The sequence below is a fragment of the Mesoplodon mirus genome (assembly GCF_964341445.2).
Source record: "Mesoplodon mirus genome assembly, chromosome: 7".
Classification (NCBI taxonomy): Eukaryota; Metazoa; Chordata; class Mammalia; order Artiodactyla; family Ziphiidae; genus Mesoplodon; species Mesoplodon mirus.
The window spans coordinates 13747061-13762575 of record NC_138983.1 but is presented as its reverse complement, the minus strand read 5'-3'; the positions used below and the strand labels follow the sequence as shown (position 1 = coordinate 13762575).

The following is a 15515-nucleotide window of genomic DNA, read 5'->3' as shown; positions in this document are numbered from 1 at the left end:
ATGATTATAAAGATGCATAAGTCAATTTTTTTTTAGGTTAAAAATAGTACCTTTGGCATAGTCCCTTTTTTTTGGTAAATTTTAAAGAGAAACAACGGCCTTTAAGTATGATGTTAAACCGGAAGATATTCAAATTGTACTTAGCATTTTTTTTTTCTGGCCGCACCACACAGCATGTGGGATTTTAGCTCCCTGACCAGGGATCGAGCCTGTGTCCCCGGCACTGGATGCGCACAGTCTTAACCGCTGGACCCCCAGGGAAGTCCTCATTCTATTTTTATATCAAGTTCTATCTCAGGAATACAGGAGTCCTAAGACGAAGATCTACCACCTCAATCGTGAGTTACAGAACATCTGTGCTAAGTGGGAGAGAATCTCTGGTTCAACCACCCTCTACTCATAGAGGAAACAGGTACAGGAAGGGAGTCCATGGGGAAGCCCCTGACTCTCCACCCTGACCCAATTCCCCGAAGTGTGAAACAGATCTGAGAAGCCACCCCATGGAAATTTTATACATACTGATGGTTATGCAGCTTAATGTGTATTTTATTTTATTTTGGCTGCACCACTCAGTGTGCGGGATCTTAGTTCCCCAACCAGGGATCGAACCCGTGCCCCCTGCAGTGGAAGTGTGGAGTCTTAACCACTGGACCATCAGGGAAGTCCCTTAATGTGTATTTTATTTTACATTTTTTAAATGTTTATTTATCTTTGGCTGCGTTGGGTCTTCGTTGCTGTGCACAGGATTTCTCTAGATGCAGTGAGCGGGGTCTACTCTTCGTTGTGGTGCGTGGGCTTCTCATTGCAGTGGCTTCTCTTGTTGCAGAGCACGGGCTCTAGGCGTGTGGGCTTCACTAGTTGTGGCACGCGGGCTCACTAGTTGTGGCACACGGGCCCAGTTGCTCCACGGCATGTGGGATCTTCCCAGACCAGGGCTTGAACCCGTGTACCCCTGCATTGGCAGGCGGATTCTTAACCACTGTGCCACCAGGGAAGCCCCAATGTGTATTTTAAAATAATGTGTATTTTACAATTAGGACACCAAACTTGTAACTTCACAAATACTAATGGTCAGAATGAGGTGAAATTAAAAAAGGTGGATTTCAAGTTGATTTAAAACATTAGGTGGTGATGGTTGTACAACACTGAATGTACTAAATGTCACTGAACTGTTTACTTAAAAATGGTTAAAATAGAAAATTGCTATATGTATTTTTACCACAATGCAGAAAAAAAAATTAAAATAAACACGAGGTAAAGAACAGCTTCGGTGGCAACAGATCTAGGAAAGAACTGTGTGGTAGGAGTGACGTTTAAGCACTCCAGTCCTCACGGGAAGTGGCACCTTGCAGGAGCACCATGACACCAACAACTGGGAGCACTGAGTTACCCCTTTAGCACTGAGACAGTCACTCTGAGGGCAAAGCTGGAACGATGCACCACCGAGGGAGCCACAGAGTTGTAGGCTCCCTCAAAGGTCTCTTCCCTAGAGCCTAGAGGACAGCACATAAACCGTGTGTGATGAGACTGTGTAGGTTAACTAAAGCACACTGATTTGCTTTTACAGAGTTACTTCTCCTTGGGAGTAAGCAGTTAAGAGAAAGGGCTTGGAAGTCAGGCAGACCCGCTTTGACTCTCAGTGCACACCACTTTCCAGGAGCAACCCAATTTCTTCTTTTTAGTTTGATCCCAGTCTTATTTTTAAAATGTGTGTAGGAAAAAGACTTAATGAAATCTAATAGTAACTATGGACACGGAAACAAGGTCGTGAGGGAAGGAGGTCTTGGTGTGCTGCCGCCATTTCTTCTGCCTTCAGTCTCCGCGCCTGGGATACAGCATCTGGAGGTTCACAACCTCTGTGGTCCATAGGAGCCACTAGGAGGAGAGTCCAGGGAAGAATTTGCCATTTTCAGTGGAAGACAAGTGGCGGTTACTGGCTATGATGACTTCGTACTTTGGATCTCGATTTACTGCACCTTTCTTTTTTTTTTTTGCGGTACGCGGGCCTCTCACCGTCGTGGCCTCTCCCGTTGCGGAGCACAGGCTCCGGACGCGCAGGCTCAGCGGCCATGGCTCACGGGCCCAGCTGCCCTGCGGCATGTGGGATCTTCCCGGGCCGGGGCACGAACCCGTGTCCCCTGCATCGGCAGGTGGACTCTCAACCACTGCGCCACCAGGGGAGCCCTGCACCCTTATAGTAAGACACCAACTGCTTAAAAAATAATCCATGAGGGAATTCCCTGGCGGTCCAGTGGTTAGGACTCCGCGCTTTCACTGCCGAGGGCCTGGGGCTCAATCCCTGGTCCAGGGGCTAAGATCCCACAAGCCCTTGGGTTGGGGGGTGGGGATGGGGGGCGGGGAATCCACGAGACAGATCTGAAGAGGAGCATTTTAAGAGGTGCACTCTCTTTGAAAAAAGGATCAAACTGTTGAACTCAATATACCAGATACGTTTGTAAATAAACTTACGGCATAAAAAAATAGTAACTTTGGCTATTTTTTGGGGGGGAGGTTGGGATTAATGTTTTTTAAACAACCCGTTTTTTTTCAAATAAAGTATTTTTATTATTTTTATTTATTTATTTGGCCATGCCATGCAGCATGCAGGTTATCTCAGCTCCCCGACCAGAGGGATCAAACCGTGCCCCCTGCAGTGGAAGCACGGAGTCTTAACCACTGGACCACCACGGGATTCCACAACCCAATTTCTTTTAACCTCAGCTTGCGCATCTGCTAAATGGGGATGAAAACCGTAGCTCCCTCCCAGGGGCGTTATAAAGACTAGAGCATATAATGTGTATCGAGTGTTTCCCACAGCACTAGGATGGTGGTGAACAGTCAATGAACATTAGCTAGGACAATTACTGCATAAACATTTCATGGGCTAGTACCCAGTACAACCCCCACTGGGAAACGCTACCCCAGACACACCCCACACAGAGCGACTCTGATGAGAAGGTTGAGGCCTGGCCCACCCACAGGCCATTGCTGGTTGCATGCCCCTAGACAGGCACCAGCTTCACAAAGACTGGCCTCCCGGAGGACGAGGATGGCAGTGGCGGGTAAGGAGCAGACAAACTTATAATTCAGCCAGAGGGCCTGGGACTCCTGGCCCAGGGGCTGACTGAATCTGCAGTTCAGAGAGGTTTGAGGAGGCCCAAGTATGGGCCTCACTCAATGAGAGTGACCTAGAATTACTGAGTTGTAAACCCAAGAAGTCTTAGAAGTGCCCTTCTGTGACCCTGTTCTGAGGTCCAAATGAGGGGAGAGGAGCTGCAGCACTTTGGTCTGGAGCGCTGAAGACCTAGAGAGGAAGAGCCCCACGCTCTGGGCCTCAGTGCTGGCTGGCTGCCTCCCCAGGTGCAGGAACTCCACAGCAGGAAGGGACGTGCACTCACAGCCCTGGGCCAGCAGAAGAAATTCTGCTCTTTCGGGAGCCTGGGGTGGCCCCACTGCATGTTAACGGGTAATTCCGGGGCGCCCACACCTTCTTCAGGAGTGCCGCCGACCCCTCCAGCCCCGGGCTGCCACCTACCCCAACAATCAGTAACTCTGAAGACAACGTCAGTTCTTCTCAAACAGTTTAATAGCAAATAAACAAAGGAAGGTACCACACTTGGCAGATACAAAATGACTTTTTGTCCGTGTGTCTGTGCAATTAAAACAGATTTAGGTTCCCCATTGGGACAAAAGGAAAAACACACAGAAAAGGAAGGAGATTCCTTTTAGACACATACTCCCTTGCTCGAAACTGGTAACAATTTTTTTTTCTTTTTTAATCCACTACACAAACTCTGTGATCAGGTCAGAAAAGCGACAAGGGCTCTTCTTGCCTTTTTTTTTTTTTTAAAACCATTAAAGTAAAACTCATAATTTTCTACATAGTACAACACAAGTTCACACAAAAAAGACATTTTCTTTTGCAAATCAAAACAGGAAAGAAAGGAAAAGCTCAAACAAGGTAAAGAAAAAGCATTTCTACGGCTGAATCACGACTTTGAGTTGATTGAATCCCATTGTTGCTGCAGAACAGACTGTGCGTTTGGTCATAGTGGCAATTTTTTTCTCTTCACATTGTGAAATCACTTTACATTGTTTTCTAGTAGAAAAGGCAAAAAACTGTACAAAACCCCTAGTGTTAAATACAACGTTTGTACCAATAAAAAACTCACACAGGTTTGTCTCCAAAATGTAAAGTTTCTTTTTTTTTTTCTTTTTAAATTATTCACAAAAAGCAGCTGGAAATCAGAAAGGCAGCTGCCGCTCCAGGGTCTCAAATCCATTAAAACCACCACAGAACAATTAAAACAATCAGAGAGAGAAAAGGAAAAGGAAACAACGTCCAACGTTTGGCATTTGGTTTTATCCACAGGTTTTCCCAGAGCTCCTCTTGGAATTGAAAGCAAAATATATTGGCAAACATGGGTTCTGAATACACAGGAAGGGGAGCCTCAGCGCCTTCTGCCAACAGAGGCAGCTCTGTGCAGTCAGACTGTGGGGTGCACGGCAGTCTCGCTCAGGCTGGGGTTCCTGGCCTCTTTCCATCCGATCACCCCTTCGAAGAAATTAAGCAGCCTACCATACACTGGGTCTCCACCTGGCCGCCCTTTCCTTCTAGTAAGGGTGGCTTCAAGCGTACTACTAGGCAACCCGCCAGGTCCCAGAGCAGAAACTCTGCCGAGATCCCTTCCTTTGTCGACTCCAGCATGGATGATGCTAACAGTGCTTCTACCTTCCCACCCCCTCCCCCCAGTCCCTCGGCTACCCCTCTCCATCCTTCCCTGGAAATCCTACTTCGCAGCTCTCTCACCCACCAGCAGCTTAGGCCTGGGTGGGATCTATCCCAAGCTCCTCCCTCTGCAACCTCTTACCTCCACAGATCCATCGTGTGACCTCTCATCTCCTCTGACCTCTCCCTCTGCCCTTCACATTCGTACTCAAGTCCCTAAGACCCTGAGGCTGGATGGTGCCACAAGAGAGGAGGGCAAGTTCCCCTCAGGGAACCAAGGAACTGGCTTGCCTGGCACCCAGGGACAGTAGCTATTTGGCTCTTCACCCAATTAAAAAACAAAACAAAACAAAAACAAAAAAACAAAACCAAACCCGCCCTAACCCCCACCCCACTAGCTGAGCCAAGAGCCGAGCTGCAGTGAGGAGCCAGTGTGGGGTGGCTGGTGCCCAGGGCTGTAAACAGTGTGAAGACTGTAGTATTGTGCTTGTCACCTAGGAGAAGCGCTGCAGATGTACTGCCACTTCGGGCGCAGACGGCCTCCTGCGAGTGGCTAAGAGCGCCCTCCTTCTTCGGCGCTGAGGGTGCTCACTAGCCTCTCGCCCACCCACAGCCGCCTTCTGAGTTCTACCTCTGCCCCTGTGCCTCTCTGGACCCCCTTCCCACCCGCCTCTGAGCAGAGCAACCGGCCTCCTGAAGGCCCCGCCGAGACCCGGAGGCCGTATGAGGTGACAGTCTAAGTGCACAGGCAAACGCTCTAAGGGCAATAGAGGAGAAAGTTGCCACTTCAAAATAAAAATAATACAATCTTGGAAAAAAAAAATTACCCCACATCCATTTAAAACAGCTTCTTTGAAACCCTTTTAAATCGGTCAGTTTCTGCACAAACTATAGAAAACAGAGAGGTGAAGGTGATATATACGAAGGTGTGAAGAAACAGCAGGAAACATGCAAAACTTGTTTTTTCTGGGCATAATCTTAGTAGGAAAAGAAAAAATTCAAAACGAAAACACAAAAACAATACAAAAACAAAAAAATCAAAGCATCACATTTTGCTGTGGAGACTGCAGGAAGAAGCATGGAGGTGGGCACAGCAGGGCTGAGGGGAAGGGGCCAAAGGGATCTGCAGACTCCCGGCAGGGTTGCTCCAGGGAAGAACCACAAAAGAAGAAGGGCTGGCTGGGGCCCAAACTGCAGCCGGTGGTCAAAAAGGATGCAGGTGTTTTCTGCAGTTGAGAACTCAGAAAAGCAAAGATAGGAACACATGCGGTCTCCTCAAGCCCCACAGACTACATCAGCAAAATGTGCTCAGGAGCCTCAAAGGTTTTAGTGACGTCTTTTATTTCATTGTTTACTTCAAAGTTGTCTTTAAAACTAAGCGCACAGAGAACAAAGCCTAGAACAGACTGGCTGTGTGTCCACAGAAATACGAACACCACGCGGTGTGTGCTACTAGGGCTGCTCTGAAGACAGCTACAAAGAACTGGAATCACAAAATCAAGTGGTTATCTTATGAAGTTCTAGAAAAATAGAGTTTTTTATATTCAAATGCAAGTTTAAATATTTCCCCTTCAGCAGTCGTTCTAGCAAAACCAATTTGGCAGCACAAAAGAAAAAAAAAAAGGAAAGAAAAAAGAAAAAACAAAGAAAGAAACAAACATAATAAAAATACACGTCAGCATCAAAGGTCAACACAAGGTCAAAGGTGAGAGTTCAAGCATCAGAGAAGCTGAAGAGACAGGGATTTGGACGATGTACTTGACGCCACATCGACATGCTTTAGGCACAACGATGAACAAACGGCAGGAATCTAGAAAAAAAAACAAACCAGAAAGAGGGAGACCCACTGAGTTACACAGAGCAATACATCCAAACAAAGAGAGAGAGAACAGGAACACTCACTGTTGTACAGCCCTGAAATGAGGAGGCGGGCGGGGTAGGGGCTGGGTAATGACAGGGAACTTTTGCACATGCTAACAATGGACACAGGGAAAAGTCAAAAAAGGACATGGAGGACACCAAGAAAACATCCAACTGCCAGAGACAGAGGGAACCTAAGGCTTGGATTTCCCCAGAAGCGCCCAAACACATCCGAAAAGGTCTCTCTGGTGGAGCAGAGCCTCAGCCTCTCCCTCAACTCCTGCTCAAGACTCAGGGAGGAAGTCAAAGTTGCAGGCTGGGCTGGGGAGAATTCTTCAGGGAAGAGGGCCAGGATTTCTCCTCAGTCCTATGGGGATGGCCCTTTGTTCCCAGAAATCCAAGCTCTTAGCTTCCACGCAGGCCCTGGCCGCTCATGTTGGACCCAGGAGACAGTGTCTGGCTGCATTCAAGGCAAATCACTTTCATGATGAAACCCGAGTAAGAAACAGAACTACAGCAGAAAACACACTTATACACGTGAGACCCCCACACAACAGAAAAGGGCTGCTTAAGACTTGACTGCGAGTCTCCACTCTCCGAGCTGACGCTTTCACACCATGAAACTTGTAGGGAAGCAGCTTCTTCACAAAACCATCTTTGGCCTAGGGAGAGAACTGTGCTCAAGGGCAGCACTGCTGTGGGAATTCGCTGGGGGACGAGAGAACAGAGGGAAGTGGCTGGGCTCACCAGCTGGCCGCTGTGGCAGCCCAGGGCCCTGCTGAGGTGCACGCTCCTTTTAGAAACAAGAACCCACAAGCAGGTATGAAACCTCAAAGTGTGGTTATCAAAGTGGGCTAATTACACCTTTACCTTTCATGTCAATAGGGAAGGGGTTTCATAAGGTCCCGGAGCCCAGGGCAAATCCGTGTACAAATAATAGTGAACTGGGGGAGGGGGGAGAGAAAGGGAAGAAAGTGGGAAGAAGAGTGGAGTTCTGGGCTTTGGAAAACCCCACAGTGGCCAAGGAGGAAGACAGAACAGGTCAGCGATCACAGCACCGGCAGCACCCTGGGGAGCACAGCTCTCTCCTCCGCCAATTCACAGCATTAACTCCTTCCCCCTCTGGCAGATTAGCTGGGCTGCAAACGGCCACAGAAAGTCAGTAGTTTCAATCATACACAGCACCCTGTGTGTACAACAATCACATTCTGGATTCTACAAAATCCTGGCCTTTTCCAGAGATATAATTTAGGTAATAAATATTCTCCACCCCGGAGCTGTATAAAACTTCTATAAAAATAGAAACGACATTCTTGGTTCCAGCTGGTTGGGATTCAGAACAGCGCCTCCCCAACCTAGCATTTTTTTCTTTTTTTGTTGTCTTTTTTCTTTTTTATTTTTATTTTTTGCATTTATTTAAAAAATCCCATCATGACCCTGGAAGCCTTTGGAACAGTTTTATCCTTGAAACACAGGACACATTTCTCCCAGTGCGTGGAATTCAAGTTTACGTGGTTCAGCTTAAGAAGTATGTTTCATCATGTTTCTTAGAGGACAACACACCCAAGTTATCACTATGAGAAGGGAACAGCTGTCCCAGCTTCAATGGGATAATCCAATACCACCAACTACCTGCACAACAGCAAGACAGTCAATCCCTGTCTGTGGCCCAAATGGACAGCATGACAAGGAGAGAGCCCCCATCTGACTTAATAGCAAACCAACCCCTGTAATCTCACCTCTGCTGCTAGGGGTCAGGACTGATGTCTGTGAGGTTTAAGATCCCAGGGACCCGGCCCCTGGCCTTGGCTAAGATCGTATATTAACAGGGCCACCTCTGCCCAGGTACACATTCCCAACAGCGTGTCCCTTCTGGCTCTCCACCCCCACAGCATTTCTGGGAGCAGAGGCAGAGCCCGGAGGCTGTGTGGGTCACAGGCAAGGGCTGCAGTGAGACCTGTGGGAGGCAGCAGGGAGCTAACTGTAAGCACAAGGACAAAAACGAACACGGTGATGCTGAGGTAAATGAACACTAAATCCATATGGAGGTTGTAAACGTCCTGTTGTCTCCTCTGTCGACAAGAGCAGAAGGTGGGGCTGGAGCGGGCAGAAGAGGGGCCTGCCTCCGTTTTGACACTACATCTGGGACATCTCAACCAAGGAGGCAAACATGGATTTCTTAATCCTTTTAAGTACTGAGTGCTGGCCACTGGTAAACGCAGCACTGGCTTAAAGGGACCTTAGGATTCAGGTACACCAAGAAGCAGGCTCCTCCTCCCCCAGCTTGATGGCTTTTGATCACTCTGCTCAGGAGAGGTGCTCCCTTCAACTAGATGCTGTAAACCCTTCTTGGATCTACCCTCGTGAGAAACCTGTGGCCGGGGATGGAAGAGACATTCCTTGCTGTGGTCAACTATAAAGAAGAGACCAGACAGTGTCTTCCCCAGAGGGCTTCTTTAAAGGGACCTGGTAGAAATGGGCCACGGTCTAATAGTTTGGTGTTGAAATAAACTAAAAACGACCTCTTTGACCGGCTGCTGCTTCCTAACAGCCACCAGCCAGGAGGGCAGGGCCAATCCAACACCAACGGCTGGCTGGGAAGGCTGATAATGGGCGATATATCCCTGCTTTTTGCATATGTCAGGCTAATTTAACAGGTGCTTTATTTCCAGAGAATTGTTAGCCCCTTCTTAGGAAAGAGGGGCAGAAATCCCAGACAAGAATCTAAAAAATAGGTGGCAAGAACTCAGTATTTCCACAGAAGGCAGCTATGGAGGAGTTTTAGCCTCCAGCTCCCGGGGCTGCTGGGTGTCAAGTCACTGTCACTCTCCAAAGCCAACCCCACCTCCTCCACCCCCCAAAAGCTCTTGGATGTCAGTTCTCATTTCACCCACTCTCGTGCTCAGGAAGATTCTGGGGGTCAATTTTTTGTTTCGCTCAGTCCTCTCTCTTTGGGTAGTTTGGGGCAAATTCCGACCTTCTTCTTTAATGTTTCTCCACTCCCCCTCCCCCGCCCCAGGGCAGTTTGATGTTGGTCCTTCTCAACACACTGGTTACAAACACAGCAAACTTTTAAATAAAGAAAAAAAACTCAGGATATGGCACCTAAACTCCAAAGTAAAACACTGGAAACCAAAGCACAAACTTGTCCTCTGTACGAAGCGAAATTCCCACAGAAGGCAGTAGCCGAGTCTTCAGGGCAAGCTGTGCCTGCGAGAGTGGCAGGGATCAGGGTCCAGGGCTGTCAACACACAGCCTTAGGGCTTCGAATCATTAAGGGTGCTCCTCCCCCACTTACCAGAAGACCCTCTCACTCCAGTCTCAGAGGGGAGCACGCTCAGTAGGGCTTGCTGTCATTCTTCGAACGTTTGAGCTGCACTTTAAGCCGCTTCATGCCAATCTGAAAGCCGTTCATGGACTGGATGGCAGCTTGAGCCGAAACAGGATTGTCGTAACTTACAAAACCTGTGTGTCCAAGCAGAAGCCTAGGTGAGGGGCATAACGAGGCAGGAAGATTCTCAATCTTCCTTATGCAAGAGATACCTTATGAGCTTAGTCTCAAATCCCAATTTTTCTCAGCAGGGACAAGAATTCTTGAAATTATATCACATGAAATAAATCAGGTTCCTAACAGTAGCAGTTGACATCTACACAGTACCTTAAAGTTTTTTTGGCCAAGCCATTTTCCATACATTATTTTTACCTCTGGAGTGACAGTGTGGGTAGAAATCATCATTCCCACTACAGAAATGAAAAAACTGAGGCTCAAAACGAGGTAATGTAACCTGCCAAAGGCTAAGTTAAACTATAAACTCAAACTCAGCTCTTTCTGCTATCAGCCCCTTCTCTTTCTTTCTAGCTGGTAAAAATACTTAACCCTCCCGACACCAGAAGAAACACCAACATACCAAAACACTTGCTCAGGTTTGTCTGCTTGTCTATGAAAACCTTGGCGGACACGACATTCCCAAAGGGCATGAACATCTGCAGCAGGTCCTGGTCTCCGAACTCCTGGGGCAGGTGGTAGATGAACAGATTGGCTCCTTCTGGACCTTCAAAATCCCCATTGATTGAACAGGTCAGTGTCAAGCACACTCATCCCCTGCACCGACTCTCATTTCCACCTATGTTAAAACTCTCAGCATCGCAACAAACAGAAATTCACCTGGAGAACTAAACAGATTCTCTAAATACAAAGCAGGGAGCTGAAGGGCGATCCCTGAAACAGGTTCCTGCCCTCTTTCCCGTTCACCATTCCCACGCTCTGTCTCATTGACAAAGGTCAGAATTCGACCTTGTGGGAGGATGGTGTGCTGGGACAGTAAGTAGGCAGATTTGCGTGTGGTGCAATAAAACCAGAGACTACAGGGTTGTAGAGGAACAACAGAAAAGGAGGTAGAGATTATAAATAAAACAGGTTTCAAAATTGTGCCTAGAAACTATAGGGACAGCAAAGAGATTGGTAATTGCCAGAGGCAGGTGGCGCAGGGACCTACTACAAAGAGACATGAGGGAATTTCTAGGGGTGATAGAAATGTTCTACATCTGTGGTGGCAGTTACGTGCCACCATTTACCATTTACCATTTACCATTGTGCCTCAGTAAAAACATATTTTTTAAATGTGCCTGTGATAAACAACTAAGCTCAAAACTAGAATATGCTTTCCTCTTCAACCATTTACACTCAGTGATTTCCTGACCAAGGAAGAGGCCTTTTTAAAAAAATTTTTTATTGGAGTATAGTTGATTTACAATGTTGTGTTAGTTTCCGCTGTACAGCAAAGTGAATCAGTTATACATATACATATATCCACTCTTTTAGACTCTTTTCCCATATAGGTCATGACAGAGTACTGAGTAGAGTTCCCTGTGCTGTACAGTAGGTCCTTATTAGTTATCAATTTTATATATAGTACGTATATGTCAATCACAATCTCCCAAATTATCCCTCCCCACCCCCTTTCCCCCTGGTAACCATGAAGTTTGTTTTCTACATCTATGACTCTTTCTGTTTTGTAAATAAGTTCATTTGTACCATTTTTTTAGATTCCACGTATAAGTGATATCACATGATACTTGTCTTTCTCTGCCTCACTTACTTCACTTAGTATGATAATCTCTAGGTCCATCCATGTTGCTACAAATGGCATTACTGCATTCTTTTTTTATGGCTGAGTAATATCCCATTGTATATATGTAGCACGTCTTCAGAAAATCGCAGTCCAGCCAGTCTCCAGCCACCCTGGCCTCCCTGCTGTTGTCAAACAGACAGAACACTGCTGCCTCAGGGTCTCTGCACTTGCTGTTCCTCTGCCCCGTTACTCTTCTTCCTCTAGATACATGCATGGCTTGCTTCCTTCCTTCCTTCCTTCAGGTCTTTACTTAAACGTCAACTTAGAGAGACCTCCTTCTCTATATAAAATGCTATCTTTCTGGCACTTTCTATTCCTCCTTCCTGCTCATCATTCTCCAGAGCACCATTTGGAACACCTCATGCTTCTGTTTACTGTCTATCTCCAGAGTTCCATCAGTTTCCCCACTACCACATCCTAGGGCACATAAATGTCCAATTCAGAGCCGGTAAGGATGCACTGCACCAAGGCTCCTTGCTGCTAAAGCAAGAGAGGATACTTGTCTTTTTCCTACATTAGTGCTTAAATCTTGCCAGCTCCTGGTTAAGAAAACCCAGTCATATATGAGCACAGAGATGCTGGCAGCACCTTCTATTCATACAAACCACTTTCAGGCCTCTTTCTGCTTAAAAGGCCTCTCCTGAATTAATACCATTTATGTCAAAGCACACACTTCCCACTCCATCAACCCCTGGGCCATAACTCTTCCTGTCTCATCACCCTTCAGTTTGTCCTCAATTAGGAAAAGCATAGATCAGAAAGTGAGGAAAATGCCAAATGACAGAGCTAAAAGGGACACCTAGACAGAAGATATCCTCTGACAGATTTATAATCCACAGAGAAGACTTCCTAACAAAAACAGACTGCCAGTGCTCGCTTTGGCAATACATATACTAAAACTGGAATGATACAGACAAGATTAGCATGGCCCCTGGGCAAGGATGGCACGCAAATTCGTGAAGTGTTCCACATTTTTGTGAAGTAAGCCGGAAAGAGAAAAACAAATATCGTATATCAACACATATATGTGGAATCTAGAAAAATGGTACAGATGAACCTATCTGCAAAGCAGAAATAGAGACAAAATGTAGAGAACAAATGTGAGGACACGGTTGGGGGGGCGGGGCAGGGGTGTGGCATGAAATGGGAGATTTGGATTGACATATGCACAGCCGCTTGGTATGAAACAGATAACTAGTGAGGACCTGCTGTACAGCACGGGGAACTCTACTTGGTGCTCTGTGGTGACCTGGATGGGAGGGAAATCCACAAGGGAGGGGATATGTGTTTACATATGGCTGGTTCACTTCGCTGTGCAGCAGGAACTAGCACAACATTGTAAAGCAACTACACCCCAGTAAAAAACAAAAACAAACCAAAAAATAGACTGCAGACTGCCAAATGGTGTCAGACACAATAAAGCCAGTATGTTTCTTCATCTAAGAACTGCAGCCCCATCTCAGGAGAGAATACAGAGCTTCTGACCTGAGCCGCATCCAGAAAGCAGACCACAGTTTCTCACTCTACCCTTGACACTGCCAAAGAGAAGTGTTTAAAAAAAAGAGAGAGAAGTATTGGCCTGACCACCTACATGGCTCTCCGGGGCTTTGCCCTGCTTTTCAGAGCTGGTCAGATGGAGCACCCACCCATGTCCCTGACTCCAGTTTCCCTTGGCACTCACCTTCTTTCTGGCTTCCAGCAGCACCAATACTCTGCTGTGTCAACAAGTTCTGGTTGTACAGAGTGGGGAGCGCCGCCGCAGCATATTGCTGGATCCCCGAGTAGGCCTGCGTGAGGGCCTCCATGGTGCTCCCAGTGCCATTAGAAAGGCCACTGCTGCCCAGCCCACCATTTAAAGCAGCCATCCCTTGGGGTGAGGGTGGGGGGAAGAGCAGGATTAACAGATTGGAAAGACTCAAGTGATGCCAAAGACAAATGCCAAAGTACACCCTTTCATCTCCTTAGCTTCTCCCTGAGGAGGAATATTCCTCTGACTGGTCAGATTTTAGGACACTCACCAGGCCTTGTGGCTAATGGGGACATTTAAAAATGCCACACCCAGGTGCGGCTCTCCCCAATATCTTCTTCCAACCTGTGCGAGAAGTGATACCACTTATACAACTTGCCCCATTTTTTTCTTTGGCTTTGCTGCCATTTTCTCACAAAGAGCTGGAATGTGGTAAAATAAGAGTCCCAGGACTGGAGACTAAAAGGGATACATATAGTCTATGACAAGATGTGGGCAAATCCTATCATCCAAATAGCTGCTAACATTTATTGAGCATGTACTAGTTGCCAGACACTGTACTAAGTAATGTGCTCAGCACTTTACCTATGTTCTCATTTAACTTAATAACGCTCAAAGTATTCTATTCCCACTTCATAGATGAGAAAATGACCTTAGAAAGGTGGTCTTAAGTTACAGGTAGTTAAGGGGCAGAGATGGGATTTAACTCAGGTCTGACTCAAACTCCCATGATCATTTCTAACTTCACTGGGCTACCCCAATCATTCATTCTAACGGCACCCCTACCAGAGTTGTTTAAAATGTGCTATCTGCACAAAGAATGGCTCCATGACATCCAGGGACTGGCCCTCACCTGCCAAGGAGCTGACGTTGAGGCCTGCTGTTGCTCCAGCTAGTGTCTGCAGGGCTCCAAGGGAGGCGATGGGATTGACAGAGCTGCTGCTGCTGGAGCTGGGTGAGGACCCTGCTGTCAGACATCCACGAGTTAAACTCAGACCAACACTTACCTTCTCAGGTCAACAGGAACCAAAGCACAAGTTATGTTACTCAAGTATTCTCTTTATAAAGAGGTTTTTCAGTTACTGATATTTCCCCCCAGCTACTGATTTTGATAACTGTCCCTACAGGACATAGAAGCAAGTGATGATTACAACAAACTAAAAACTACTAGATTTCTCTTAAGTCAGAAGATGACATTTGAGGGCTTCCCTAGTGGCGCAGCGGTTAAGAATCCGCCTGCCAGTTCAGGGGACATGGGTTTGAGCCCTGGTCCGGGAAGATCCCACATGCCACGGAGCAACTAAGCCCGTGCGCCACAACTACTGAGCCTGTGCTCTAGAGCCCGCGTGCCACAACAAGAGAAGCCACCTTAATGAGAGGCCTATGCACCACAATGAAGAGGAGCCCCCGCTCACCGCAACTGGAGAGAGCTGGAGTGCAGCAACAAAGACCCAACATAGCCAAAAATTAATTAATTCATTCATTTTAAAAAAAGACATTTGAAAATTGACTGTTCATGATCTGACCCCTTTGGAGATGGGTGTTAACTACTCTCCAGAATGACATACTCCTCTCTTGGGATTCTGCCCAAGGCACACAAGGGCACACTGGCCCCTATTATACATGCTTACCTGAACTGGTGAGTACGCTGAGGGGACTGCTGGATGTAGTGAGAGCACTGGTACCACTTGGTGTGTTCTGAGCGGCACTAGCTGCAGCAGCTAGTGCAGCCAAATTCTGTAACTGCATTGCATTTAACCCTGCAACATCCAAGGCAAGAGATCAGCCAGCAGATAAGGGTGCCTCATATCCACTCCAGCAATGACCGTGCACACTGGCAGAAGGCTGGTCCCAAAGAGGAACTGTCCTAGATACAGGCAATACTACAAAGCTCCAAAAAGATTCAGATCTAACTCAACTCATTCAGAAACTGAACACTTCTTCAGATAACAGATGTCTAATCCAACAGCATGCCAGCCCAAATGGATGGGCAACTAGGAAACCAGAAAAGAGGGGTGGATTCTGTGTTCTACCATGGAGCCCGGTA

General features: G+C 47.0%; 1 protein-coding gene across 22 annotated transcripts in view; it reads right to left on the bottom strand.

Annotated features, from left to right (window-relative positions):
- Positions 1-3568: 3568 nt before the first annotated feature.
- The window catches only part of CELF1 (CUGBP Elav-like family member 1), a 74725-nt gene continuing 62778 nt past the window's right edge, over positions 3569-15515 (bottom strand). For 16 of the 22 annotated variants that reach the window (XM_082629626.1, XM_082629629.1, XM_082629628.1 and 13 more), the window contains 6 exons: positions 15100-15228; positions 14322-14435; positions 13403-13588; positions 10498-10641; positions 9888-10054; positions 3569-6539 (listed from right to left, as the gene is read on the bottom strand). In XM_082629626.1, coding sequence (XP_082485752.1) covers positions 9927-10054; positions 10498-10641; positions 13403-13588; positions 14322-14435; positions 15100-15228 — 701 coding nt within the window. In that variant the 3' untranslated portion in view covers positions 3569-6539; positions 9888-9926. The other 6 variants (XM_082629621.1, XM_082629632.1, XM_082629619.1 and 3 more) reach the window with 2 other exon arrangements.